At 35.8% G+C, this 26798-nt stretch overlaps 1 protein-coding gene across 4 annotated transcripts in view; it reads right to left on the bottom strand.

The window, feature by feature from the left end:
* dazap1 (DAZ associated protein 1) overlaps positions 1–26798 on the bottom strand; it is a 42747-nt gene that overhangs the window by 3469 nt on the left and 12480 nt on the right. Inside the window, exons 7-12 of one of the 4 annotated variants that reach the window (XM_059341396.1) lie at positions 22657–22739; positions 16626–16773; positions 14706–14738; positions 10653–10823; positions 6253–6417; positions 2242–2334 (exon numbers count right to left, since the gene is read on the bottom strand). In XM_059341396.1, the coding sequence (XP_059197379.1) occupies positions 2242–2334; positions 6253–6417; positions 10653–10823; positions 14706–14738; positions 16626–16773; positions 22657–22739 (693 nt within the window). The remainder of the gene's footprint in view (positions 1–2241; positions 2335–6252; positions 6418–10652; positions 10824–14705; positions 14739–16625; positions 16774–22656; positions 22740–26798) is intronic. The other 3 variants (XM_059341397.1, XM_059341398.1, XM_059341400.1) reach the window with 3 other exon arrangements.

Below are 26798 nucleotides of genomic sequence, written 5' to 3'. Positions count from 1 at the left end.
GTCTATCAATCTGCTGATTTATAGATAGATGAATTGATCAATTGTTTGGTCTATAAAATATCAAAATAAAGTGAAAAAAGTGGATCCCAATTTGTCAAAGTCTAAGGTAATGTCTTCAAATATCTTCTCTCGTCCAAAATCAAAATATGATCAGTTTAATATGATGCAAAGCAGGAAATCTCCATACTTGAGAAACTGAAACCAACATTTTCTGCCATTTTTGCATGAAGAATTGCTTCAATAGAGTATCAATAGAGTTGGAAATGATTTTTCTATTGATTGATTAATTGACTAGTCACCTACTAGTTTAATTTTGTTTTTAGGAATATGTGGATGTAAAAGATGTACTTTTAAGTTTTTATTGTTTGTGCATGAAGGGCTGAGATCGCTCTGAGATAAAGTGCTACATACACACACACATGAACTGTGAAACACCAAAAGACTAAATGGACCAAGATTTGAATATTTTTTGTAAACGGCATGTTTTGTACAGCGTGAAGACTTGAAAGGTTTCATGGTGGATTTTTCCTCTAAATTCAAACACTGTATTCCTCCAATGAGCCCTTTAGTGTTGAACATTAGTGTGCAAACAGGTTAAATATATACACTACTGGTCAAAAGTTTTAGAACACACCAACTTTTCCAGAATTTAATTGAAAATGATGCAGTTTAATGTCTCAGTGTACTCTGAAATTAATGCACATTTGCAACATTTAAAATTCTTGATTGATAGTTGATTGATGATAGTGTTTTTAAAGTAAAAAAAAAGATTCAAAATCACATTTTATGTTGGACTAAAGGACTAAAAAAAGACACAAAATGACCAAAAAAAGACACAAAATGACAAAAAAAGACACAAAATGACCAAAAAAAAGACACAAAATGACAAAAAAAGACACAAAATGACAAAAAAAAGACACAAAATGACTTACAAAGACATGAAAATAATTAAAAAATGGACAAAATAGCCCAAGACTCCATAGAGTTAAGTTGTTAACCCATTTCTTGTTCCCTGAAAAAGGCCTACTTGTATAATTCTGAAATGTACATTATTTTCCAGTTTTGGTTAAGCTTACCTTTTTTTATTTACCTCTGGCAGTTCACCACTTACCTTTGGACCCTTTCAAGCTGTTCATTTGACTTGAACTGCTTGAATTTCAATAAAAAACTGGAAAAATCGGGGTGTTCTAAAACTTTTGACCGGTAGTGTATATATAGAAAAAAACAATTTGCTGTGAATTTTATAATATTAAAGCGGGCTTCATTGAGGAAAACAATCTCTAGATTCCCTTGATGATCAGTGTTCTTCTACTCAGACACTGGATGGCACCATCTCCCTGCAAACAGATGGGACCAAAGTGACGACCAGGGAAGGAAACTGATCCGTTTGAAAGAATGACTGGTGCAAACCAAAATCCACCAGCCACTGTCCGGGCCAAAGGGACATCAGAGTTGAAAATAAATGAGTGGTTTGCTACCAAATGGTTGGTCGAATATGAAAACCAGCTGCAGCCAAATCTTTGGTCGTCTTCCTGCCCTGGTAACTTCCAGTTAGCACTGGTTTGAAAATATCTCCACTAAACATCGGAGAGGGGAACGTTCTAAATAACTGGCATGGAGAGACGAGATATAAGGACAGAAAGAAAGAAAAAAGGTGGGAAAAGTTAGAAAATACAACACATTTTGGGGTGTTCACAGCGCTCCATGAGCTGAACACAAATAAGAAATCTGAAGAACAGGGAGCAGTCGCAAGAGACAAGAAATGTGCTGCCTTGGTGTCCTTCTTTAAATCTTCTTTCCTTTCTCATCCCTTTAGCTATAATGTGGAGACAGTACATGGGGGAAACAACGGGTGAATGGGCTGCTGATGCATAGAGACAACTCAACCATGAGCAAATTTTCTGACAATTAGATCATCCTTTTATAATCTGCAAAGCAATGCGGACAGAGAGAGAGTGGACAGAAAAGGACATGGTTAGTCTTGGTATAGCAAAGCTGCAGCCTGACTGCTGGGAGCCAAATTTCAATGTAAATATCTTTCAAATCCACTCAGCAGTGGGAGGCTGTAGTTTGCTATACAAGAGTATACAGAGTAATTTGTATGTACATGCAAAATGTACATGCAAAATAGGAAAGGTAGAGCAAAATAAAAGAGTAAAAGAACCAGGTTGCAGCTCTATAAACACTACAGTAGTGAACAAATGCTACTTTTGTGGTTGAGAAGACGATGCTGGCACCTACCTGCACTATATCCTCCCTGCTCATCCTGACTGTAACTGTGAGAAGGACGCGTGGGTCCGTAGGCAGAGGGGTCCTGAAGGTAGTTACCCAAGCCTAGCAGGGAGATGAGGAGACCAGGTTGACTGAACCCAGATACTGCTGGCCCACTACGTTACATAGTTCCCCCTTACTGAGCTAACAGAGCTGCACATGTATACTCAGTGACTGCGTCTGCACTACGCCGTGAGAGGCTTCGCTGCTCAGCTTCATCTGGAAGTCAAAACAAAATGGAGTGTGAGTGTGTGAGCTGTCTGCAGCACGCCTGACTCTCTAATCATGCCAGCCTGCTCTCAGGACATTTTGTGAAATGTGCATGATGTGCTAAGATGCAAGTAACTGGAGAAATATGTTTCCTGGTTTTCCTATCAAGAAACAAATTAAGATTGGGAAGAAACTAGAAACACGAGGGAGCACAGCACCAGTGGTTTTGCATGTTTTAGTCTGTAAAAAAATTAGTTGTACGTCACATTGCTGCCTAACATTTAGCAATGACTTGTGCTTTTTATTATGTTATCTCTTTTTTTTTTATCCTGCTGTATCTTATTTTATCCTATTTATATTTTTATTTCTATTTCCCTGTTTTAATTGACTGTTTTTACTGTTTTCAATTGTGTCTTGCTGATTTTAATGTGTATGTAAAGCACTTTGAATTACTTTGTGTTGAATTGTGCTATACAAATAAACTTGCCTTGCCTTGCCTTGCCAACGGATACCATAAGTCTTTAGATTTATTTCCTATTTCCCAGCATCCCATTGATCTCCATTAACTTCAGTATGCTGAATCTGAATCTTCTTGAAATTAACTTTATTTGTTTTTGTCCTCCAGTTGGTAGCACTGGACATTTTCAAAAGATTAGGTTACTTAAATCAGCTGTTCTCAACCTTGGGGTCGGGACCCCAATTGGGGTCGCGAGATGATTTCTGGGGGTCGCCAAATCATTTTGGAAGTCAGCTCTGTCTCCACTGTGTTAAAGTGTTCATGTGTTAATGTGTTTTAGTCTTTTTGGTCACTTAATGTCTTTTTTTTGTGTGTGTTTTTTGGTCATTTTGTGTGTTTTTTTGGTCATTTTGTGGTCCATTTGTGACCTTTTTGGTCATTTTGTATCTTTTTTGGTCATTTTGTGTCTTTTTTTAGTCATTTTGTGTCTTTTTTTAGTCATTTTGTGTCTTTTTTTGTCATTTTGTGTCTTTTTTGATCATTTTGTGGTCAATTTGTGTCTTTTTTGGTCATTTTGTTTCCTTTTTTAGGTCATTTTGTTTCTTTTTTGGGTGATCTGAACTGTGCGTGTGAGATTGTGTTCAGTGAGTGGGGGTCACGAACAACATGCATGTTAAATTGGGGGTCGCGACTCAAAAAGGTTGAGAACTACTGACTTAAATCACAGTTCCAGAGAGCCCAATATGTATTTTGCAGCTCCAACGCTGCTTCAGAATTTTGTGAAATATCAGAAAGTCACAATTTTCTGTCTGTGGAGACATCTGTTCCACTGAAGTATAACGAATAGTCCTCTACTTTCTAATTATTATGATGAGCAGGGAGCAGAAACAGGACCACGAACACTCATGAATTCATGACAACTAAATAAACGACAGCAAGAATTTCGCTCGCGCCTCCCACGGTCACTCAGTTATTATTTATCAAATTTGTTGACAATGTAATACATTGTACAATAATGTTAAATATTCTTTAACAAAGTTTATTTAAGAAGGCAGCATTCTAAGTACCGAAAATCAATGTACAATCCGTACAGAAAGGGTCTATTTTCTTTCCAGTTAAAACAAATTCACTATATCTGCCGTCATATTGATTATACATAAAGTTTTCCTTTCTAAAATCAGTTTTGTAATTGATATTGGTCTGAAAAATCCCATATAGGTCAGGCCCGAAACAAAACCCCTAACTGCAGGTGCGGATAAAATCCTAAAGGAAACACTGCAGTTCTGAGCAGCACAAAGTCAGAATGTGTCCTTTGGGTCATTCAAGGACATTTCAAGCTTCCACTAGAAATCCACTGAGCGCCATATTGTGGGAAAAAAAAGAAGAATAAAAAAAATCAACAACGGCTTAACCCATTGACGCCTAAAACTTCCTGTAAAACCTCTGGGTGATTTTAAAATAAGCCCCTAAAACCTGAAGTTTTTCTGGAAATTCAACAGAAGTGTCAACTCTTCTACTAAATAATAGATTTTTCAGCCTCTGTAGCAGATAGAAATGAAATTAAAAAAGTATTTGAGAGCTTATACAAATACTACAAAACGATGTAAACGCTTTCCAGGCCTCGGTGGGTTAACTCAAGTGAAATAAAGCAAGTAAATGTTTTTGAATGCACAAAGAAGTTTTGCCCAAAAAAAGTCACAAAGTGCTTGTTGTGACGCAGTTTAACAAGAGAAAGCTGCTTTAAAGGTGCGACTGAATAAAATATGGGATGTATTGAGAATTTTTGGCATTTAATTAAATATTGATTAATTAAAACATGCAAAACCGCTGGTTTGATCTTTAACCAAATTATTTTAACTCCTACTTGCTTTATAAGTCTAACCTCAACCATTTAATAATCATACACAGGTAGAAATGTAATATCCAGTTCCTGCTGCTGTGTTGAGTGATTCATGTCCACAGCGTATCTGATTTTCTGCTCATTTCACAAAAACTTTGCGAGACTGTGCTGCTGCCACTGACTGGACTAAAGGCCTGAACAGGCAATGCACACTAAATGCAAAAAGCTGGATGAACGATAAGCACAAGCAGGAAACACTGAACAAGACGGGCACCTGTCATGACTGACAGCCATCACATGACTGCTTTAAATGTAGAAGCAGCAGTGTGAAGCAGCTGGAAGCCAAGTCAGAGGAAAAATACCAGCCAGCCAAAAACACTGAATGAACATCTGACTCTCATCTGACTGTTTATGTGACTGAATGGCTGAATGTTGAATGAAGCTGCTTAGTTTTCACAGTGTCTCTGTTTCACTGGAGAAGCTACTTCCTAATTGTTTTTAAATCATAGAAATTAAAAAGGCACATCATTTTCTAGAAGTGGCTTGATGAAATGTCTCGTTTTCTCCAAGTCCCTACACGCCGACTGAAATCTGGCCAAGAATTTACCAGCTCAGTAGAGAAATAATTATCCTGGCTGAACGGAGTCCAGCTCAAAGACCACAAAAAAAACACCCACCAGGAAGTAAAACCTACAGATACATCAGTCAAAAAAATGACGTGTGCAGGATTCTAATGTCTGCACGTATCCACAATAAGGCAGAGGGTCAAAGTTCACATTCTGCAGACAAGCATGCAAAGCTACGGTGTGATAAACTGATGAACATTTCTGATAGGTAGCTTGGCAGGTTGGGCATGCCTAACTCCAGAAATAAGGTTTCACAGGGAGAATACTGTCATGCTGGTGCTCTTCTATGCCTTTCATGCCAAGACCAGGAAAAGAAGCCAGCATAGTCATCAACAGGGAGGAAGAGAAGGAGGTGTAGGAGGGAGTAATCAGAAGGTACGGATATTTGAACCAAGTCAAATGTCTAGTACAGTCAGTCACAAGAAGGTTGCACTCCCTTGAAAAATCTAAACAAAATAAAAATGCAAAACAGAAAAACATTGCAAGGCAGGATGATCTAATTCAAACCTACCAAGACCTACCAATGGTTTTACCAATCCACAGCCCAGGGACAACTGGACAGAAATGCCTGCTGAAGACTCCTGGATATGGTGAAACTTCAGCTACATCTTCACCACAGAGCCAGAGGGATTCATGTATGCAAGAAGCATGTATGCATGTGGAGCAGTTCAAGCTAAATGGTACCAAGAGCAAGCTCCTGCTTGTCTAAGGGTTGGAGATATGCACTTAATGAGCTGGAGTTGCACCCAATTAATTATCCAGGGAGATGGGCAGGGCCGAGGGGTGAGTAAAAACCAAATGGGAGAGAAAAAGGCCAGTCAACCGGTAATGCACAATGCTTTTCTTACCATACTGGCTATAAGGGAAGTCAGGCTGCCCAGTGGGAGCTTTGCTCAAGTCCTGAGTTGGTGTGGTGGCGGGGGCGAAGCCCAGAGGAGCCGTTCCTGGAGTGGTGGGCGGAGGAGGAACCTGTGAAGCATACTGGTCTGCTTGTGGTGTGCCGAAAGTGTAACCTGTTGGAGAGGAATGACATCATTTCTGTGAAGTTGCAATAAAACAGAGGTTTATTATTCACGAGTACAAAAAGCCTCAGAGTCTGTGTCCCTGACCACACTATTACTACAAAATAAAACAAATAATGAAGCCTCTGAGGCCTGTGGGGTCGAGGGCGTTTATGGTCAGCATTCCTGTCTTTAAGAGGCTTTAGTCGTGAAGATACAGTGGTGGAAGAAGTATTCAGATCCCGTAGTTGAGTAAAAGTACTAATACAACACTATGAAATTACTCCACTACAAGTAAAAGTCCTGCATTCAAAACTTACTTAAGTAAAAGTACAAAAGTATCAGCATCAAAATGTACTTAAAGTATCAAAAGTAAAAGTACTTGTTATGCCGAATGGACCCACTCAGATTGTTTTATATATTCTAAATATCTTATTACATTATTTGTATTGATGATTTTATGTAAGCAGGGTTTTAATTTTGTAAAGATATGGCTCATTTAAGTACTTAATATACTGTTATAAGATTTGATTAAATAAAAAAAGTCAAATCACCTTAAATTGATCATATGTTTTATGTTGAATCTCGACCTGAAAAGTAACTAAAGCTGTCAGCTGAATGTAGTGGAGTAAAAAATACAATATTTGCCTCAAAATGTCGTGGAGTAGAAGTATACATTTAGAGAAAATAGAAACACTCAAGTAAAGTACAAGTACCTCAAAATTGTACTTAAGTACAGTACTTGAGTAAATGTACTTAGTTACTCTCCACCACTGTAAAGATATTGGTATCATATAAAATTAGACGTCTTTCAAAGGGTCCCTAAACCTCTGACCTCAAGATATCTTTTTTTTTTTTTTTTATTATATTTATTGGGTTTTTAGAATTAACATGATACATACATTAGTGAGGGTTTACATGCCCACATTCTTAGATAAAAACAAAACAGAACAGACAAGACAAATTACCACTAAAACAAAGAACAAAACAAAGTAAAACAAAAAACCAATAGATACAAAAATAATAATAATGATAATAAAAATTACAACCCTGTATTTCCTATGTAGCTGCTGTGTTGAATGTTACATTTTCTTTACACACTTCATTGTCCTTTTCAAGTGTTCAACATCTTGATCGGTGACTTTCAAGATATTCAATAAATTGTCCCCATAGCTTAAAAAAGCTTTGTATTTTTGACCTCAAGATATCTGATGAAAATGGGTTCTATTGGTTCACACGTCTCCCCTTTAGATATATATGCTTTATGCCAAACCCATGTAGGAAAAAGACATGAAGTTCAGTTAAGTATAAGTGTATTTTTGACTATTGTATTTGTATATTTCTAAATACTCCTTTAGTCCTTTAACAGTCTTTGAAATAAAAAAATTGCGTATGAGTGGAAAGCTGAGATCTTGTGGATTCAATTTTATTCATGTGTGATGATATTAGACATTTTGTTGTAAATATAACGTTTTTAAAACTTGACCTGACTGTATAAAATGACCTGTTGTGACCTCGAGGATAATCAAAGTCTCATTCAACTTTTACAACCACAAACTAAATATGTACAGCAGAGGTGTCAAACTCTGGCCCTTGGGCCAAATTTGGCCCGCAGTATAATTATATTTGGCCCGCGAGGAAATACCAAAATATAATACTACAAATCCCAGAATGCTCTGCTGGTGTTCTGGCTTGAACACAGTAGATCAGTGTGGAGCAAACTGAGCAACAATTAAAGTGTCTTTATGCACTTTTTCTTGCTAGTCCAAGGCTTGAATGGCTGCACATTCATTGAAGGATATTATTATTAGTCATTTGGTTTATTATTGTTATTTTATTCTCACATTTATTTCTAGCCTGTGGAAAAAGATTACTGTTAAATTTAAATTTAAAGAAGGCCGCATATAAAATAAAGGGACATACGATTTTTATTTAAATTTTATTGAAGAAATGAATGCCGTTGATGTGTTTGTTTGTTTTATTTGATATTCGATTTTGAATATTTGCAATATTAAGTTATATCAAGCTTTGCTTGTTCCGTTTCGTTTGAACTTGTTTAGGTCAATTTTTTCAATAAATATCAATGTTGGCCCGCGACTTTGTCCAAGTTTTACATTTTGGCCCACTGTGTATTTGAGTTTGACACCCCTGCTCTACAGCATTCAGAGGATGGATAGCGTTCCTTATTGTATATTGACAATGAGGGGCTCATCAGCAGCAACAACAGACATGCTCGCCAAAAAAAGCAGTTATTGAGAAAATCTTCAAAATGTCAAAAGCTTTTGAAACCAAAGCAGAGCATGGGTTTATATGGTTTTCCTCAAAGCCTTGTAGGGATTTTTGACCCATTTTTGACAGATCTTTGAGTGTAGTAAATCTAAAGGGACTGTCCATGTTATAATTTGAATAAACATCATTCAAATTAGAACAACAAAACACATTATTTATTACACATTTATGACTAGAACAATTTGACAAACCTCCCCCTAAAGATCCTGGTTCATGTGCTATCAGGCTGAACTGATAAAAGGTGGTGAACCCCCCCCCACAGGCTTTTCAAGGGAACTTTCAGACCTGCTGAGTATATCTGCACCATGACATGCTGTGCTGCTCTGATAAGGTGGAGGTTCCTCCCTGACCACAGCCTCAGCCTGCTGCAGGACCTACATACACCCAATTAACACGTTTTACTCCCATTTAAGTGAAGATGATCCGAATGCTCTTAGCCCTCATCTCCACCTGATTCAGTGTTCATGTTATACTACATGGGTGGTTGACGTGAACTCAAATTCAAAGTGAAAAAAAGAATAATTCAAAAATATATGTCAAATGACACACAATTATATTCCCTTATATGTGAATAATTCATAACTGAATGTGTCCATTTCTAATTCTTCATATATTTAGCATATTATTAACTTTTGGTGTGGTAGTCCTAAAATGTGTCCACCGGTGCAACAAAATAAAGAATGTCATTATTTAATTCAGAGAATGTTGGACAGATAAGATAGATAAGCCCAAGGCATATTAGTTATGAATATTTTTATCAATTTACTTTATTTTCAATGATCAATCAATGTAAATTGATAAAAATATTCAGATCAATACTTAAACTGCGTTGTACCAAAGGACTACTAGTATTTGAGACAGAACTATTTTTTTTTCCTTTTTTTGGTCAATTTGTGTCTTTTTTTTAATCATTTTGTGGTCAATTTGTGTTTTTTTTTGTTATTTTTGTGTCTTTTTTTGGTCATTTTGTGTCTTTTTTTTATCATTTTGTGCCTTTTTTGGTCATTTTGTGTCTTTTTTTAGTCATTTTGTGTCATTTTTTTGGTCATTTTGTGCCTTTTTTAAATCATTTTGTGGTCAATTTGTGCCTTTTTTGTATTTTTTTTGTAATTTTTTTGTTAATTTTGTCTTTTTTGTCATTTTGTGTCTTTTTTTGGTCATTTTGTGTGCAGTCCATCTGCTCCAGAGATGTCTTCTGTCCTTCCTGATTCTGGAAGGACCCCTCTCAGTAATGGGCTGGTCACATTAATGCCTGTTTTATATCGACATCATGGCGTTGCTCCAGGAGGACAAAATGTAATGTGTCATAATAACTCTACATAGGGACCTTAACACTTATATCCTCTAGATTCATTAAGTAAACACTCATATGACATGCATTCAAGTATTTTAATGTATTTAGATACATTTTTCATTAAATTACAGTTGTTTTAGATTATCTTTATCTGTAAGCATAATGAGTGTAACAATCTTTTTATTTAAAAAAAAAATATTATTATTTGTTGTAATTGTTATTTTATATTCACACACTTTTTTATTATATTTTAATTTTTATTCATTTTATTTAATTTATTTTTTTGTGTATGTGTGTTCAGCGGGTTCTGCCTGCTTTTCATTATGTGGCTAGTGTGGTGAGTGTTTGTTCTTATTGAAAATTAATAAAAACATTGTTCAAAAAAAAATTACAGTTGTTTTAAGATAAGTAATGCTACCTAGGACAGTTGCACCGGTGGACAAATGTCATGTTCAAAACAGAATATTTGCATAGTTGAAGAACGATTCTCATTGTTTGCAGATGGATTAGATGTAGAAGAATGAACTGCATATTAAAACATTAATTTTAATGAAAATTTTTGTAATATTTGTCACTGGGAACACAAAAATTGAGCGTCACGTCAACCACCCATATATTACATCCTACCTACGTAGTGATGTCATAACACCAGGCTGCTACTGACCAAACTGAGGTGCTGTGCTGTAGCCCTGCTGAGGGAAGCCCTGAGGTGCAGCGAAGCCGCCCGCCGGGGTCGTGACCAGGAATGCGTTGAAAGGTGACGGAGGCTGTGTGGGGGTCCCGCGGCTCGCCGTCAGCGGAGGTCCGTACCCGCCTGCTCCAACACACAACAGATCTATTTTACAGAAATGTTTGAAATAAATACAGGATTTATTCAGTGAATTAAGCACACAGGCAATAATAATAGTGTCTGTGGAAAGAAGAACGTGCAAGCACAGATTCATTTGGATTTGTCTTATTGAACTAATGAATTACATTTATATTTAGTCATTTAGCACAGCTGTTCTCAACCTTGGGGTCGGGACCCCAATTGGGGTCGCGAGATGATTTCTGGGGGTCGCCAAATCATTTTGGAAGTCAGCTCTGTCTCTACTGTGTTAAAGTGTTCATGTGTTTTAGTCTTTTTGGTCACTTAATGTCTTTTTTTGGTCATTTTGTTTCCTTTTTTTGTCATTTTGTGTCTTTTTTTGTCATTTTGTGTCTTTTTTGGGTCATTTTGTTTCCTTTTTTTGTCATTTTGTGTCTTTTTTTGTCATTTTGTGTCTTTTTTGGTCATTTTGTGTCTTTTTTGGGTCATTCAGTGTCTTTTTTTGGTCATTTTGTGTCTTTTTTTGATCATTCTGTGGTCAATTTGTGTCTTTTTTGGACATTTTGTGTCTTTTTTGGTCATTTTGTGTCTTTTTTGGGTCATTTTGTGTCTTTTTTTGGTCATTTTGTGTCTTTTTTGATCATTCTGTGGTCAATTTGTGTCTTTTTTGGTCATTTTGTGTCTTTTTTTGTCATTTTGTGTCTTTTTTTGTCATTTTGTGTCTTTTTTTGGTCATTTTGTGTCTTTTTTTGGTCATTTTGTGTCTTTTTTGGGTGATCTGAACTGTGCGTGTGAGATTGTGTTCAGTGAGTGGGGGTCATGCATGTTAAATTGGGGGTCGCGACTCAAAAAGGTTGAGAACTACTGATTTAGCAGACGCTTTTATCCAAAGCGACTTAAAAAGACTTAGAAAGAGTAAAAACAAACAATCAAGGTATAGAGCAGGGGTGTCAAACTCAAATACACAATGGGCCAAAATGTAAAACTTGAATAAAATCGCGGGCCAACATTGAACAAATAAACCTTTTAATATATACCAAACATGTTTTGCTTTAACATTAAATATGGAACCAGCAACGCTTATAAACATACAATATATAACTAAATAGTGCAGACATGCAAAATCACATTTCAAATAAAAAACACATCAATGTCATTCATTTATTAAATAAAAATTAAATAAAAATCGTATGCCTCTTTTCTATTTGCATCCTTCTGATTTAAATATCAAAATAAACTTTTTCAACAGGTTAATACATTTAAAAATAAAATAACAATAATAAATCTAGTATTAGCGGTAAATGCGCCGTATAATACCGGCGGGTCAGCTTTTATAGTACAATAATAATATAATAATTTGATATTGCCTCGCGGGCCAAATAAAATTACACTGCGGGCCAAATTTGGCCCGCGGGCCAGAGTTTGACACCCCTGGTATAGTGCAATAATAATTAGTGCATCAATAAGGTCTAGTGACAATTCTTTGAGGAGTAGAATTATGGTGTGGTGCTCGGAGAGAAGATGCTCTCTGAAGGTCTTCAGGAGGTTTTTGAATTCATGTTTTAATAAATAACTGAATTTGCCAACCTGGTCTCACAGAAATCCGTGGAATAGCCACGGAATCACTCAAATTTCTGTGAAACTGACACGGATTTCGCTACAATGCAAGTTAATGACATTAACATACAAAGTGATTATGTACATTCACTGAGTGAATATTTAGAAAATAAAACATATATTTCTCGCTACAAATGTGATCAAAATACATTTTTATGCAGAAACTAAGTCAAAATATTGATTTTTTTCACTAAAAATGAGAGAACTGTCCGCCATGTTTTTTGTTCTGACCGCCGGGACCTTGAAAGTCACGTGACTTGGAACAAACCAATAGGGACAAATATCCATGGAATAGCCACGGGATATGACTGGCATTAACTTGCATTGTAGCCAAATCCGTGTCAGTTTCATGGAAATTTGAGTGATTCTGTGACTATTCCACGGATTTTGAGTTAAGCAAAATCCGTGGCTATTTCACGGATTCCTGTGAGACCATGATCAAAAAAAGACACAAATGACCCAAAAAAAGACACAAAAATGACTAAAAAAAGACACAAATGACCCAAAAAGAAAGAAAATGGCCAAAAAAGACACAATATGACTAAAAATTACATAAAATTAAGCAAAAAAGGACTCAAATTGACCACAAAATGACAAAAGATTACCACAAAAATACACAAATTGACCAAAATAGACAACAAAATGTCCCAAAAAAGACACAAAATGACAAAAAAAACGCCGGGACCTTGAAAGTCACGTGACTTGGAACAAACCAATAGGAACAAATATCCATGGAATAGCCACGGGATATGACTGTCATTAACTTGCATTGTAGCGAAATCCGTGTCAGTTTCACGGAAATTTGAGCGATTCCATGGCTATTCCACAGATTTTGAGTTAAGCGAAATCCGTGGCTATTTCACGGATTCCTGTGAGACCATGTTGGAATTTGCAGAAGACAATAATGTGCAGCTGAGTGAGAGTGAGGCGTCCTGTATGTGAGCAGGTCGACCCGGAGGTAGTGATATGAAGCGGAGCATGACCAGCAGCAGAGCGAGGCTGGAGTCTATTCTATATGATACCAATATCTTCACTACAGCCTCTTAAAGACAGGAATGCTGACCATAAATGCCCTCGACCCCACAGGCCTCAGAGGCTTCATTATTTGTTTTTTTTTTAACCTGGTCTCACAGAAATCCGTGTCAGTTTCACGGAATCGCTCAAATTTCCGTGAAACTAACACGGATTTCGCTACAATGCAAGTTAATGATAGTCATATCAATTTGTCAATTTGTGTATTTTTGTGGTAATCTTTTGTCATTTTGTGGTCAATTTGAGTCCTTTTTTGCTTAATTTTATGTAATTTTTGGTCATTTTGTGTCTTTTTTTAGTCATATTGTGTCTTTTTTTTGGTCATTTTCTTTCTTTTTGGGTCATTTGTGTCTTTTTTTAGTCATTTTGTGTCTTTTTTTGGGTCATTTGTGTCTTTCTTTGATCCTGGTCTCACAGGAATTCGTGGAATAGCCACGGAATCGCTCAAATTTCCGTGAAACTGACACGGATTTCGCTACAATGCAAGTTAATGACAGTCATATCCCGTGGCCATCCCATGGATATTTGTTCCTATTGGTTTGTTCCAAGTCACGTGACTTTCAAGGTCCCGGCGGTCAGAACAAAAAACATGGTGGACAGTTCTCTCATTTCTTAGTTTCTGCATAAAAATGGATTTTGATCACATTTGTAGCGAGAAATATATGTTTTATTTTCTAAATATTCACTCAGTGAATGTACATAATCACTTTGTATGTTGGAATAGCCACAGGATATGACTGGCATTAACTTGCATTGTAGCCAAATCCGTGTCAGTTTCACGGAAATTTGAGTGATTCCGTGACTATTCCACAGATTTTGAGTTAAGCGAAATCCGTGGCTATTCCACAGATTCCTGTGAGACCAGGTTGGAATTTGCAGAAGACAATAATGTGCAGCTGAGTGAGAGTGAAGCGTCCTGTATGTGAGCAGGTCGACCCGGAGGTGGTGATATGAAGCGGAGCATGACCAGCAGCAGAGCGAGGCTGGAGTCTATTCAAGGCTGCCATCTGTCTCAAGCTGCACATTATCAGCAGCCTCAGCCATTATGAATCAGTGATAACACGTGCTGCTAACTGTCACCAGCCTATTGGCCACACAGAGCGTTTCCAGATAAACACAGCAGATCACATGGCTAACACACTAAATCTATCTGCAGTTTGATCAATTCACAGTTATGCAACATACAGAAAAAACAGCTAATTCTCTAAAATGGGAAGAAAAGATATTTTCTGTGTTGTCAAGTGGAGATCAAACACCTACCTATGGGCTGGCCAGTAGTCGACACCCACACTCCTTCAGGAAGAGAGAAAAAAAAAAAACTTTAGACTGGCGACAATAACTGGAATGTAAAATGTTCTCAGAATGGAGTTTAACATTCAACCTGACAGGGGAGCAAAGTTAATAAAGCAGCAGATTAAAAACAGTTAACTTGTGTGAGTCTGAGTGTGTTTGTGTGCGTGCATGACTAAATGTGTGTGTGCATGTTTGTGTATGTATACTTACAGATGTGTATGTGGGGGAGGGAGGGGTGGGTTTCGTCATTTTTATTGTTTGTTTTTTCTTATTTTTATATATATATATTTTTCTTTTTTGTAAAGCACTTTGTGTTGCATTTTTATGTATGAAAAGCACTATATAAATAAAGTTTGATTTGATTTGATTTAACTTGTTTTTCAGTAGCTGCAAACTTCTGTCACACAGACACATTATTTAAAGATTATTAAAAACCTTTTAATAATGTAAATAATGTAAATTTATTCTCCTTGGCGTTCAGTCCCAGCTTGGCAAGAATCCTTGGCTTTCTTTTTTTTTTTTACTTTTTTACCTTTTTATTTGTCTTTTTATCTCTAACACTGTTTTGGATTGAGTTTTTATTACTATTTTATTCTATTTTATTGTATTGTTTTTACTGTTTTTAGTATTTTATTCTTTTCATTGTTTTTATTTATACCTATTTGTGTGTGATTTATTCTATTTTAATAACTGTACAGCACTTTGGTCAACTGAGGTTGTTTTTAAATGTCTATAAATAAACTTTGACTTGACATGATGCATGTCATTCCTCACACTGCTGAAGGTGCATTTATACTTTTGTACCTTTATCTTTGTATGGGACACAAAGTCACCATAAACTTGAATTTTGTATAAAGATGGCAATCTACACTACTGGTCAAAAGTTTTAGAACACACCAACTTTTCCAGAATTTAATTGAAAATGATGCAGTTTTATGTCTCAGTGTACTCTGAAATTAATGCACATTTGCAACATTTAATATTCTTTCTTGAGCATGATAGTGTTTTGAAAGTAAAAAAAAGATTCAAAATCACATTTTATGTTGGACTAAAGGACTAAAAAAAGACACAAAATGACCAAAAAAAGACACAAAATGACAAAAAAAGACACAAAATGACAAAAAAAAGACACAAAATGACTTACAAAGACATGAAAAGAATTCAAAAATGGACAAAATAGCCCAAGACTCCATAGAGTTAAGTTGTTAACCCATTTCTTGTTCCCTGAAAAAGACCTACTTGTATAATTCTGAAATGTACATTATTTTCCAGTTTTGGTTAAGCTTACCTTTTTTTATTTACCTCTGGCAGTTCACCACTTACCTTTGGACCCTTTCAAGCTGTTCATTTGACTTGAACTGCTTGAATTTCAATAAAAAACTGGAAAAATTGGGGTGTTCTAAAACTTTTGGCCTGTACTGTATGTCTGGGTGTGTTTATGTGTTTGTCTAAACTAGGTATTTTGAATTGTACATATTTCTCTTTTTATATTCATATTTTTATAGACTCTTAAATGTTGCACTTTGAATTTCGTTGTACATGTGACAATGACAAATAAAGACCTATTCTATTCTATTCTGTTAACCCATTGAAGCCTGGAAAGCAGATACGTCGTTTTGTAGTATTTGTATAAGCTTTCAAATACTTTTTGAATTTCATTTCTATCTGCTACAGAGGCTGAAAAATCTATTATTTAGTAGAAGAGTTGACACTTCTGTTGAATTTCCAGAAAAACTTCAGGTTTTAGGAGGTCATTTGCAAATCGCCCAGAGGTTTTCCAGGCATTTTTTTTCCAGGCGCTTTAGGCCTTAATGGGTTAAATAAAATAAAGAGTTCCTATCAGGTCCTGAGCGTCCCCCATAGTGATCCTGGACTTCCTCCACTCACCCTGCGCCCCGTACGGCTGCTGCCAGCCCTGGGCCGGCTGTGCTGTCCAACCATTAGCTGCAGTCAGGATCCCTCTGGGCGCCCACTGGCCCGGGCCGAGCTGCCCAGGAGCTTTACTGTCACGAGGCTCAGCCTTCTTCACTTCCACCTGGACAAAGGACAAGCAGGGCACGTTTGGCAACACCAGCATAAAGTCCATGAAGACCCTCACCTAGACAGACCTGTCCTACCACTTATTATTTCATCTCTCATTGGGCCAGTTTTAAATCTTTCACGTTATGTTTATTGAATAATGTGGGGCAGCTAGTTAATATTACTGTGCAGCTATGTGTCTCAGGTACTCATTATTAAACTCATAAAACAATAAATTATATACTTTTTCTTTTGTTAAAGACATCTCCAGATTAAAGCCCCTTAAAATGTACCTGAGAAACATAGATTTATTTTTTTTAATCCTCAAATGAACTGCCCTATATATGATAAAGACTTCTAATGGAAGGTCGTGACTTACCTTTCTCCAGCTAACGCTTATTAATGATCTCTTTTTTTTTTATTTTATTTGGAATAACTTTGAGGGGGGATGGATGTAGAGAGAAATTGTATCTGAGTTCTAACAGAATATATAAAAGGTATACATGCAGATTGTACAAATAAACAGTTTTTTCAGTCAATGTAAAATTGAATCTTCATACTGTGTCAAAGGTTAGTAAAAAAATGTTCAATTAAGAGCAAGTGATTGATACACTTTGACCTTAAAATGATGTCAAATCTCTGCTGGAGGGCACTGTGGTTATAACAACCAAAGCTCAGTGTATGAAGGGTGACTTTAGCTATCTCAGCCATAATCTACTTATAACAATAAAGAACATTTATTGTTTGGGAATCACTCTACAAACTGAATTTGGCCGTCCATTAGATTAATTAGTAATCATCCATTGCTATAATTGGGACAAATATAAATGTATTGCCTCAAAAACAAAAACTGTCGGTAACACTTTACAATAACCATCATTTATAAATGGTAAACAGTTTATTAATGTTTAATCATCATTTATAAACTGTAGATAGGCCGTTTAGAATGGTAAATACATAATGTATTAATGTTAAACTAACTAAATCATTTATACATGACAAATAGATGGTATATTAATGTAAGTTTAAAGTTACTTTACCATTAACAAACAACTAAATTGTAATAAATAGTTTATTAATAGTTTTAGTTGCACTCAATAAAACATTTTTAACACCATATTAAGTATGTTAATGATTTTGAAATGTTTAATAAACCTTTTAAGAAATTGGTTGAAACCATTTAAAGATTAAATATGTATAGCACTTTTTTAAATGTTTAATAATTGGTTTATAAACCATCTATAAACATTACTTAGATGGTTATTGTAAAGCAGGGGTGTCAAACTCTGGCCCGCGGGCCAAATTTGGCCCACAATGTAATTTTATTTGGCCCGCGAGGCAATACCAAATTATTTTATTATTATTGTAAATTAATAACATTGATGTGTTTTTTATTTGAAATTTGATTTTGCATGTCTGCACTATTTAGTTATATATTGTATGTTTATAAGCGTTGCTGGTTCCATATTTAATGTTAAAGCAAAACATGTTTGGTATATATTAAAAGGTTTATTTGTTCAAGACACAAAATGACCAAAAAAAGGAAACAAAATGACCAAAAAAGACACAAATTGACCACAAAATTATCAAAAAAGACACAAAATGACCAAAAAAGACACAAAATGACTAAAAAAAGACACAAAATGTCAAAAGAAAAGACACAAAATGACCAAAAAAAGACACAAAATGACCAAAAAAAAGACACAAAATGACCAAAAAAAGGAAACAAAATTGACGACAAAATTGAGAAAACACAAATTGACCACAAAATTATCAAAAAAAGACATAAAATGTCCTAAAAAGACACAAAATGAACAAAAAAAGGCTTGATGTGTTTTTTATTTGAAATTTGATTTTGCATGTCTGCACTATTTAGTTATATATTGTATGTTTATAAGCGTTGCTGGTTCCATATTTAATGTTAAAGCAAAACATGTTTGGTATATATTAAAAGGTTTATTTGTTCAATGTTGGCCCGCGATTTTATTCAAGTTTTACATTTTGGCCCATTGTGTATTTGAGTTTGACAACCCTGCTCTAGACCTTGATTGTTTGTTTTTACTCTTTCTGTAAGTCTCTTTGGATAAAAGCGTCTGCTGAATGACTAACTGTAAATGTAATTCATTAGCTCAATAAGACAAATCCAAATGAATCTGTGCTTGCACGTTCTTCTTTTCACAGACACTATTATTGCCTGTGTGCTTAATTCATTCACCGCGATTTTATTCAAGTTTTAAATTTTGGCCCATTGTGTATTTGAGTTTGACGCCCCTGTTGTAAAGTGTTACCAACGTGTCCTTGCTGTAACTAGGCAGAGCTAGCAGCATTAACCAGAGCAGAGAAACCGGCTGAGACTAAAGGGGGGCCGACCAGAAATAGACTGAGGGTTGAGTTATTGGGGTCACCTTGCAGGAGGAAAACGAATCACAGATTCCTCCTCGCTTTAAGGTGTTGCCACCATCCCCAGCCTCCCTCTTCCTTCTCTGTCGACCTAATTACATGCACATGTTTCCGGCAGTGGCCCCGCCGCCGCCACCGCCACCGCCGCCACCGCCGCCGCCGGCAGCTACCTGAGCACTTCCTCCCGTGGGCATCACAGCGACGAGTGATGGATACCATGACTTCCTTACAGTCCCCAACAGCAGAACTGGGATTTGTTCCACAGTTTGATGTGCTCCAATTTCTAATTTTGTAGCTCATATCTCCCAACCTCCCTCAAGTCCCAGCGTAAGGTAATGTCAAGTCAAGAACAATGGATTAAGTCGAGCCTCCATTCCTGCTGGAAACCAGGGCAACGAGAAGGGGGGCGGGGCCCGCTGAGAGGACAGGTGGGGCTGAACCATTTACTGAGGAAATGGGATTCAGTTCATCTTTTTCATGGAATAATCAGTGACATTTAATTCAATATTATTGATTAACAGAACAACTAGAATTACCACCTGGTGGTTGTTTGTCAAGTCTACATCCATGTCTGTCCAGACTCAGATACTACATGTAATAAAAGCTTCAAACGGGATTTAAAAGAAGGTTTGAAGTGTATTTTTTTTTTAGCAAAGCATACACATCTTTAACCCGACAGGACAGAAGATCTTTACAATCATTACAGTTTCAAGGTGGGCGACTATATTGTTTATTTATAAGGCACTACTAAAAAACTACCATTCTACTTATCGAGCCTAGTGAGCTTCAGATCTTTTAACTTTCCAACTCGTTCATATAACCCACTGGCTCTAAATATCCCTGCTATTAAAACGGAGGTTGGGAAATTCGCTTTTGTTTATTTTGCTCCTTTTAAATGGAATAATTTACTGTCTCCGCTTCAGTTGGATACACTGATTCCTTTTAATCATTTTAAAGACATTCTTATTAATAAATGAGAGCTTGCTCTCAGTTGGCCCTCCCTGAATAAATAAAGGTGAAATAACTCAAGATTAGTGTCACATTTATTTCATTCTGTTCCTGAATATATGCATATATATATATTATGAATATATATGTCCTACGGTGCTGAAAAATAGCCGGATATTTTTGTTCTTGTTGCAGAAAATCATGATGTCCGAGTGAAGTTGACCTTTGAGCATTTTGCAAATCAAAAGCATCACTTCACCATTTCATCTTTCGAGTGAAATTTTGTCATAATTCGCATAAGGATTCTTGACTTATGGCTGAAACATGCAACTTTTAACCTCACAAATCAAATTAGTTTATCCTCAAGTCCAAGTGGATGTTTGAGCCAGATGTAGGGCTGAATGATTTGGAAAAAAAATATCCAATTGTGATTATTTGACTGATATTGGAATAGCGATACAATTAAATTTATGTCTCTGGAGTTTTGCCTTTATCAGATATTGCGCCTGCTGCAATTTGGATTTTGCATTCATCTGTAAAAAGAAATAATAAAAAATCAGATTAATTGTTGTGACATTAATTGCTCAGCCTTGTGGCCAGATGTAATGAAATTTCCTCCAGATGTTCCCGAGACATCACATTCATGAGAATGGGGCAGAGTAACTAACTACAAAATCATTTGCACAATAAAAAAAAATGGCTTCAAAGTCTGTTTCGTGGCCCAACAATTAACAGCTTTATGGTTTACTGGCTTAGCATAGAGTATATATACTTTTAACCAAAATCAATCCCAGCCTCCATACTTTTTAGGAACCAAGTACAAAACTTTTATGCTATTATTGATTACGTAGTTAGTGAAGTTTCGCCTGTGTAGCTGACGCAGAGGCTTAAAATCCATGAGGTCCCAGAAAGCTTTTACATTTCCTCGTCTGAACAAAACAACCAAAAAATTAAAACAAAGGAGGAGCCTCCCAGGGGTCGGGGGACTTATATAACAATATAATAAAATATAAACATCCTCAGTTTAACTCCAATCAGAACCCTAACCATATTTCCTGTCATCTCTCAGCTGTCCATCCCCAAATAAAAGGACCCAAAAATACTTTTGAAGAAATTTCCATGACAAAAACTGTGCTCCCGAACCTGAACCAAAACTGTCCGCACTTAAAAATGTCCGCTGCTCTAACGTTGTTGATAAGAGTCTTAAATAAATGCTAAAACACACACAGACAGTGTGAAGTGGTGCGAGTGTCCAGTATCACAGACTGACCTTCAGAAATGTAAAACACTTATGCAGCCATGTGGAGATCAGAGACAGAAACCAGATCCATGTGATGATATGATACGACTGACTACTCTTGACTTTGATCATTTTCTTGTTGCCCACAATTCATCGCTGAGGGCAGAAAGGAGACTTTCTCTGGTCTGGTTTCTCTGCAGAGTGGTTTAAAAGCTGCTAATTATGAAACGTCTCTGCTGAGGAAAAGGAGGGGGCTGTTAATGAATGAGAGCTTTTTAAAAGTGCCTTTAAAACCCGAGTGTCAGGACCAATCCTGGCTCGGTTTGTACCAAGTAGTACTTTATTTTTAATGGTTTGTTTTACTCAGCTGAGGTGCCAGGTGGGCGGTGTTTGCCACATGCAACAGAACAATACAAGGACTGCCAGAAGGTTAGGAGGTGTGCTTAAATATAACACCATGATGGATTTATTGTGGTTTCCCGGATGGAGAGCTTACCTGAAACTGTCTGAATTGTCTTTGCACAGTAAACCCCATCCATCTGGTACACCCGCTGAGTTAAAACAAACACTCGCAAAGAACATGCAAATATTATTGTGTGTCTCATCCTGAGCAGGATTTTGGAGAGAACTGTCACTTTTTTTTTTTTATAAAGAGAGATAAAAAGACACAGTATGGAGATTCTTCAACTGAGGTCACTGAGTTGAGCTTTTTCTTTAACTTTTTCAAAAAGAAATCAAACAAAATAAAAAAACATGTTGACGTGTAAGTGACCTGCCAACAAAATATCAGAAAACAAAAGAAACAGAACTGATTGGACCAATCCTTTAGGTGATTTGTATTCAGTGAAGTTCTGTGAAGCTTTGACGCTTTAAATTTGGTCTTTTTTTTTGGCTTTATAAAAATTATAAATATCAATAAACAGAAAATAATGCAAATGTATTAATTGAAGTATAATCTAATTCACTTCAGACATCCTAAAGGAGTGGTCGATTTAAACAAAGCCTTAGGCGACTATAGAAACTGTATTATAACAGCATTAGTAAAGGATCGCTGTGCCTCCAGAAACTATAAATCAAAGCAATAAGTGTGTTTTACAGCAAAATATAATCTAAATAATAACAATATGAGTAAATAATTAGTGGCCTGATGATTTTAGGATGTTAACTTTGTGCCGATATGATGCTGCGGTCACTGATGGGAAGCCGCTTAAAAAAAATGAGCAAATAAAACAGCATCATATTTATAATTCTCACTCTGTCGCCCAAGCCTCTGTTTGGTCTTAAGGGTAAAATAAAACTACAACTACACACTTTTTTGCCCATGATGTCGTGAAAATGCATGTTGACAGCCTGGTCCACTGATTGTTCGGCCTCGAAAGTAATAAATCCAAAACCTAGCCAACGACCAAGAGTGAATCAAGGTAGCAGGGGGGTTGTGACAACACAAGATGAAGAACAGTATTGGGCTTCAGCAGAGTGAGGATCCGTCAAGACTGAGCAAGAGGCTCCTGGGGTTCGGATGAGGTCGCAGACTTGCAGAGCAACACAAATCCAAGACTAAAGCCTGGGGGATTGAAGGAAACTTTTCTCTTTACTGTGCAGTGAAATATTGAAGATAACAATACTGCCCTACAAAGTCTAACTGCAGTAACTACATTTTTGGTTGAAATTGAGTTATAACTAAAAATGAACTCCGTGATGTCTGTTTTATCTTGTGACAAAGTCTTAGATTTCAATTTTTGGTTTATTTCAGAGAAATAATTACACAAAATCCAACTCAAAACCAAGCAGTAATTGCACTTACCACGGTCTGCTTTGGATATATAAACTAATTTAAACATAAAAACAATAGAAATGATGAGTTTATTTGAAAGGGAAATTAATGGTGATGAAGTAAAAATGTGAGATCAAATTATACTAAGAATAAAATATAACATTACTTTATAATATTAAGTCTAAAATCTTTGAATAGAGCTGTTAAAAACTTAAATACACTGATAACAAAATCAGTTTCAAAATGTTTATTCACTGAAAACAAAATATAAAAGCTACATTGTAGTTACTGCACTCATTGCTATTAGAACCTTTTACAGCAAAACCAGAGTGCATTAACTACATTTTTGGGGTCAAAGGTCAAATAAATCATGATTTTTTTAACATTAAAATTACATCATCAGTACATGTAGAAATACGTGTCATATCACTTATCTGCCCATAACCAATTTGGCTGGCCAGTTAAAAAACTTTTAAGCAGATTTTCTCAGTTTTACCCTTTGTGTAGTTACTGCAGTTAGACTTTGTAGGGCAGAATACATGACTGCTTAACTGCTAAACATGAAGAATGATGAGTGCAGCGTTTGATTTAATGTGAAATGACACACACAAAAATAAAAAGGTTAAAAGGCTCCACCCTTTAACATCGATTAATGCCAATTGAACCACATTTTGTTACTTCATGCTGTTTCATCCAAACCCCACCTTGATCTGTCCCTTGGTATATTGCTGTGGAGCACACACTCGCAGCAGCCATTGTTAATGCATCACAAAAACATGGAGAAACACAAACTGTAGAATGCCTAAAGCTTTCTCCGAGCTTTCCCAAATTCAGTATTTTACTTTTGAGTCAACCGGGATAAGCCTAAAATGGACAATTAAAGTATTGCTCACAACGGTAACACAAAGATATAGGCCACAGACGGTTTTCCCAAAGTGCCGAGCCGCTGATTTTGATCAAGAGTTTTTTTTTCATGGGGGGAAATACAAAGTTCATCAACAACAACGATAACTTTTTGGTCCGACATCTGGGCTGACGATCCGTAACAGAAGTTCTGCAGCGTGCTAGCAGCTGCAGTGATCTACTTTCTATTTGATTAACTTTCTGCGATGGCAGAACTGGGTTGTGAGCACATCTCTACTTGGGGACCTAACCTGGATCCAATTAAACGTCCTACGAGATTTTAGAGACCTCTCGTAGCACGCCAGGCATTCCCCAGGCTCATGATCTATCTATTAATAACATCTGTCAATGACCCGTCCTTCAGCTAAATTTAAAACCAAGTTGACACTTTAAAGACTTTGACATATCTTGGTAACACTCAAATTAAAATTTAAAAAATAATATTTCAGCTACAGATAAAACAGAAGTTTTTTTAAAGCGTCTGAAGACAGGAAACGATGACTTCTGTCCCAGCTAGGCAAGAATCCTTGGCTTTTTTACTTTTTTACCCTTTTATTTGTCTTTTTTATCTCTAACTCTGTTTTGGATTGAGTTTTTATTACTATTTTATTCCATTTTATTTTATTGTTTTACTGTTTTTAGTATTTTATTCTTTTTATTGTTTTTATTTATATCCAGTTGTGTATGATTTATTCTATTTTAATAACTGTACAGCACTTTGGTCACCTGAGGTTGTTTTTAAATTTGCTCTATAAATAAACTTTGACTTGACTTGCTTAATAACGTTTTTATATAAAAGTTGGTTCGTTTTCGTGTTTTCTATCTATCTCTTTTGTTTTTAATACAGTTTATGCCTGCTTGTATGTTTTTTGTATATTGATATTCTTTGTGCTTGTTTTTTGTTCGTCGTTGGTTTGTTTCATTTTTGATGAGTAATACTGTCATATTTTTATTTGTTTAAATGAGGGAGGACTCTGAATAAGCCTTTCAGACTCCATTATTTTCCTGGACTGTAATTACTAAGCATCTAGACATAGAACTGGGAAATTATCTGATATAATTTATAGAACTCTTTTGATAATCAATCATTTAAGTAATTTTTTTAAAGACAAAAATGAATCACTGGTTTTCGGCTCATTGAATAAGATTTTCTTTTCTTTGTTTTTCTATTGTAAATTGAATATCTTTGTTGACAAAACCTGGTATTTGTAAACATCACCATGGGCTCTGTGTAATTTTCATAAAAAAATAAATTCACAATTTGCTGATTTTAGATGCCAAACAATTAATTTTATGAATCTGAGAAATAACTGGTAGATTCTGAAAATCTTTCATTATGTTGTTGCAAAATGATCTGATTTTAGTGTCTAATTTGTGTATTTTTAATTTGTCTTTTAAATGTTTATGTGTTGATATAGATAGTTATGCATTGTTTATGTTTCTAGAAAGAAATAATCAAATAACCTGGAGGTAAATCCTCAAACTCGTTCTCCCCAATCAGCAAGAATCCTTCAGGCGATTTCACAATTTGATAAAACTTTGTACACACCCCATTTTGACCAAGTAAAGAATTTGTGTGCTTTTACATTTGGCCTGTACCTCTGTGCTACCAGTCAATGCACAGTAACCTAAAGGAGAAAAGACAAATCTTAAGAGACACCGTTAATCACATTCAAACCATTCACAAGGAGAAGGGGGACAGAAGAAAGAAAAATAGAAAGGGCTTACTTACAAAAATACTTAACTTTCTACATATGGGAAAACACATACTACACCATTTAAGATACAGGTATTAATTATGTCTAAATCAAGGTAAAGAAAACTTATTCCAACGTTAAGAGGCTAATGGTTTTAGTAAAAGAAACTGTTTATACTATTAAAGACTATGTAATGGTTGTTACTGGTGCAATACATCATGTTAAATTCCAATGACAAACTATTCTGGGTTTCTCCCAACAGAGAATGAATGAGAGCAGTAATACATGTTGTGGGTCAGTGGCCACTGCATCATTGCTATGTAGGACAAACAGATGAAATATCTGGAAGTCTGACACCAACACTGATTCCCACTGAGGCCTCCACGCTAAAAGTGTCGCCACATGTCAGAAAATCATGATACATTTATGATTAATGGACAAACTCTTCAGGGAAGAGGTAAGAGAAACTTTTGAAATAGCAAAGTGAAACTAGGGGTGTGCCATATCGTATCGTTCACGATAATATTTTATTTTTATGGTTAAAAAAAATGCATATCATGATATTGGCAACATTCCTACTTCTTGATGTAGTTTTTAAAGTTGTTTTAATCACAAAAAGCTACTTACTCCCTGTCGCTAAACACATGCAGCTTTCAAAATAAGAGCACAGTGTGTTAAGAGAATCCACCACAGAATTTAGATACATTCATGATTAATTATTGATTAATTATTAAGTGTTTTATTCCTTGGCTTTTTAACACTGCGTGAGTTTTGTGGTCCTCTCTGTCTTTTATTTCTTTTACTACTTTTAACTACGTCTTTTATTTTGTTTTACTATGTTTATCTGTTTGATTGTATTGTTTTATTTATAGCATCATTTTAGATTGATACACTTATTATTTATTGCTGATTGGTATATGGAATTGTTTGTTTTGTTGTTGATTTTATGTACAGCACTTTGGAGACGTTTGTGTTGTTTAAATGTACGAAACAAATAAAGTGGATTGGATTGGATGGATGATTAATGGACAAACTCTTCAGGGAAGAGGTAAGAGAAACTTTTGAAATAGCAAAGTGAA

The sequence above is a fragment of the Centropristis striata genome, chromosome 9 (genome assembly GCF_030273125.1).
Source record: "Centropristis striata isolate RG_2023a ecotype Rhode Island chromosome 9, C.striata_1.0, whole genome shotgun sequence".
Taxonomy (NCBI): domain Eukaryota; kingdom Metazoa; phylum Chordata; class Actinopteri; order Perciformes; family Serranidae; genus Centropristis; species Centropristis striata.
The sequence above is the reverse complement of the archived record's forward strand: the minus strand, read 5'-3'. Positions and strand labels throughout refer to the sequence as shown.